Source organism: Cebidichthys violaceus, unplaced genomic scaffold (genome assembly GCF_023349555.1).
Source record: "Cebidichthys violaceus isolate CVI_PGR_0920_01 unplaced genomic scaffold, fCebVio1.0.p SCAF_16, whole genome shotgun sequence".
In the NCBI taxonomy this organism is placed as follows: Eukaryota; Metazoa; Chordata; class Actinopteri; order Perciformes; family Stichaeidae; genus Cebidichthys; species Cebidichthys violaceus.
In genome coordinates, this window is record NW_027176329.1 from 14299324 (window position 1) to 14302114 (window position 2791).

Sequence of the window (2791 nt, forward strand, 5' to 3'; positions counted from 1 at the left end):
TAGATTTTAAATTCAGATATTTATAATTTCTTGGTAAATGTATTAACACATGATCTAATCACGGATCTTCTTAAAGCTTAAACATTGTTAAGAGCTTTGTGATTTAACATTGGCATTTTCTTACCATGTGTATTGTTACCAAAGTTAATGAATATAGTTAAACTAGAACAATAGAAGAACTTCCAAGGTCTCCATTCAAAAGTCAATTAGACAAAAAGGACTTGTTTCTGTTATGAATTTTGAGCATTAATATGACCCGTTTTTGTTATTTACAATACATAGCAAAGAAAGGAAGACAAAGGACACGCCACTTTTATAATACACATGATGAAATCTTTATTATTTTAAAATGTTGACACCATCAACACAAGCAAGAAGAAGTTAATGTTCAAACATGTCATGAGAGAAAGAGAACCAGAGAGAGTTACAGAGTACAGACTGAGAGTATCAGAGTGAAACCAGTATCAGAGTCCAGTGAGTCAGGTCAGGACTGGGAACACTGGTCTCTCCTCAGTGTCTCTGAGAGAGGAGTCTGGGAGCCCTGGGTGGCCTCACAGGTCACAGAGCCCACCTTCCTCCACTGGTCTGCAGGGAGCCTCAGGGTGCTGCTCCAGCTGTAGCGGCCGTCCTTCTCCAGCACCCCGGGGCTCCTGCTCTCCTCCCAGCTGCTGCTGCTGCTGCTGCTGTCGTCCACCTTCCAGGCCAGACTCCAGTCTGAGGGGAAGCCCTTGTTGGCCAGGCACATGAGCGTGGCCTTCCCCTGCTGCAGCTCCTCACTGGAGGGGGGCAGCACCGTCAGGGTGGGACGGACATCACCTAGGAGACACCAATCAGCTTAGAGGACAGGGACCACACAGCTGTCAATCAAACACCAGACACTTGGACACCTTTACTGTGAGAGAGTTGATTTTCTCCTTTAAGGAGTTTCTGTCAGATGTTCTTTCTGCTCCACCAGTCACTCACTCACACATTGTTTCACTTCCCTTTAAGAAGCCTCTCATGCATATCAGCACAGAGAGAATCATCATACAGAATGAGCTGAAATATATCAAACTACACTGGAGATAAAACATCAATATGTGGTCAAATATTAACTCTTTATCATCAAAAACATTAACTAAACATAACTTTAAAATATTTAGTGGAAACATTTACAAGTACAGAAAATGAACTGACTACAATCAAACGTTCTTCATGTGGATGTCAGTCATCATTAAAAACTGTTCAAAGATTTTAAAATTTTAAAACAATATTTGACACAATGAAGAGGTTTTACACATTTTCAATTACCTATCTTCATCTTCACTCTGTTAATTTCTATTTTACTCACTCTGATTCAGAATTTGTTTTTAAACAGTTTTAATTGAAGTCGATATTAACCCAAACTGTTAAAACATTTGTAGAAGTTACATTTTTTTTTACATTTCAAGCTGTTTGAGTTTCAGTTGGAGAGGAATGAGTAAATAAATGTTTAGTAAAGCTGCTCTGAGTTAGTCTCCATGATAAAGGAGGAGAAATAAAAACATGAATCCTAAAAGTGTACGATTAAAACAAGATATATTCATCTTTTTCAAACATCAAAACCTACATTTAAAACATTACTTTAGAATAATTAATTTAGTATATTTGTGCAAAAACTTACTTCCAACATCCAGTCTGGTTCCTCCACCAAAAGTCCACCACAGTGATACAAAGTCATTGAGCCGCCGTACAAAAACCTCTCACTGTAGAGAGACACGGCTCTCTGACTTTGACACACTGAACTAAAACTACAAACCCTCAAGATGAAACTTTACCATTTTAAATGGAAGTGATGATTATCCTGTAATTTAATGTTCTACTTTCTTAACATTGAGTTTTTCAATTTCTGTTGCTGAAGTGAACTTTGTCTCTTAGTGCAAAATATTTGCTGAAAAAGTCGTTCATAAAAGTGGAAAGAAAACTACTTTTCTGAGTCTGTTGAATGTAAAAGAATACAAAGACAAATTACTCCTGAAATATTAAAAAATTTAAATATTTGACTTACTTCCAACATCCAGTCTGGTTCCTCCACCGAACGTGTACCACAGTGATACAAAGTCATTGAGCCGCCAGACAAAAACCTCTCACTGTAGAGAGACACGGCTCTCTGACTTTGACACAAACAAACTCAACAAACACATTCACAGTTTACCCAGTTTATGTATAAATAGTTAAAATGCTTAAAACTGTTTAAGAAATGATACATATGTATTTAATATTATATTTGTGAAATGTTAGACCTCTATGAGCAATTTTAACTTGTCTTTCAGTTAAACAAAGTGATGATTGATCAAGATATTCCTAAAGAAAAACTCTACAAAAAATCCTGCCAAATGTAAATGATTATCATAAACTCAAGTTTATTTTATATTATGATAAATAAATACAAATATGTTTGTTTAAATGCGTCCCACAGTGATGTTGATTTGTGTTGTAGTGAATTAGGGAGTTTTACAAAACGTTCCAGAAGAAAATGTTTCCATCAAACTCAAACCAAAGACTCTAATAAATGAGCACTGACACATTCCTGATCAATACTCTGATAAAGTGATGGATCCATTGATAAACAGCATCATCACAGTAATCCAAGTCCCTGTTGGAGTCAGTCAGAGCATTTCCATAGAGAGCCACTTTGCATCAGCAGCACCATGCTCCAGTGCTCTGGGAGAGTTTATAGTCCTGAGAGTTGAACACTGGATGACTGACAGCTGTCCTTCATCACAACAGAAGACACAGAAATCGTCCTCATCAAAAACATGACTTTGATCTC

The 2791-nt window shown here is 37.0% G+C and overlaps 1 gene segment (V, D, J or C); it reads right to left on the reverse strand.

Moving 5' to 3' along the window:
- Nucleotides 1-311: 311 nt before the first annotated feature.
- LOC137872976 (Ig kappa-b4 chain C region-like) lies at nt 312-2546 on the reverse strand. The segment is given in 3 exon segments: nt 312-816; nt 2027-2104; nt 2516-2546. Coding segments are annotated over 3 exon segments (441 nt in total).
- Between the last annotated feature and the right edge of the window lie 245 nt (nt 2547-2791).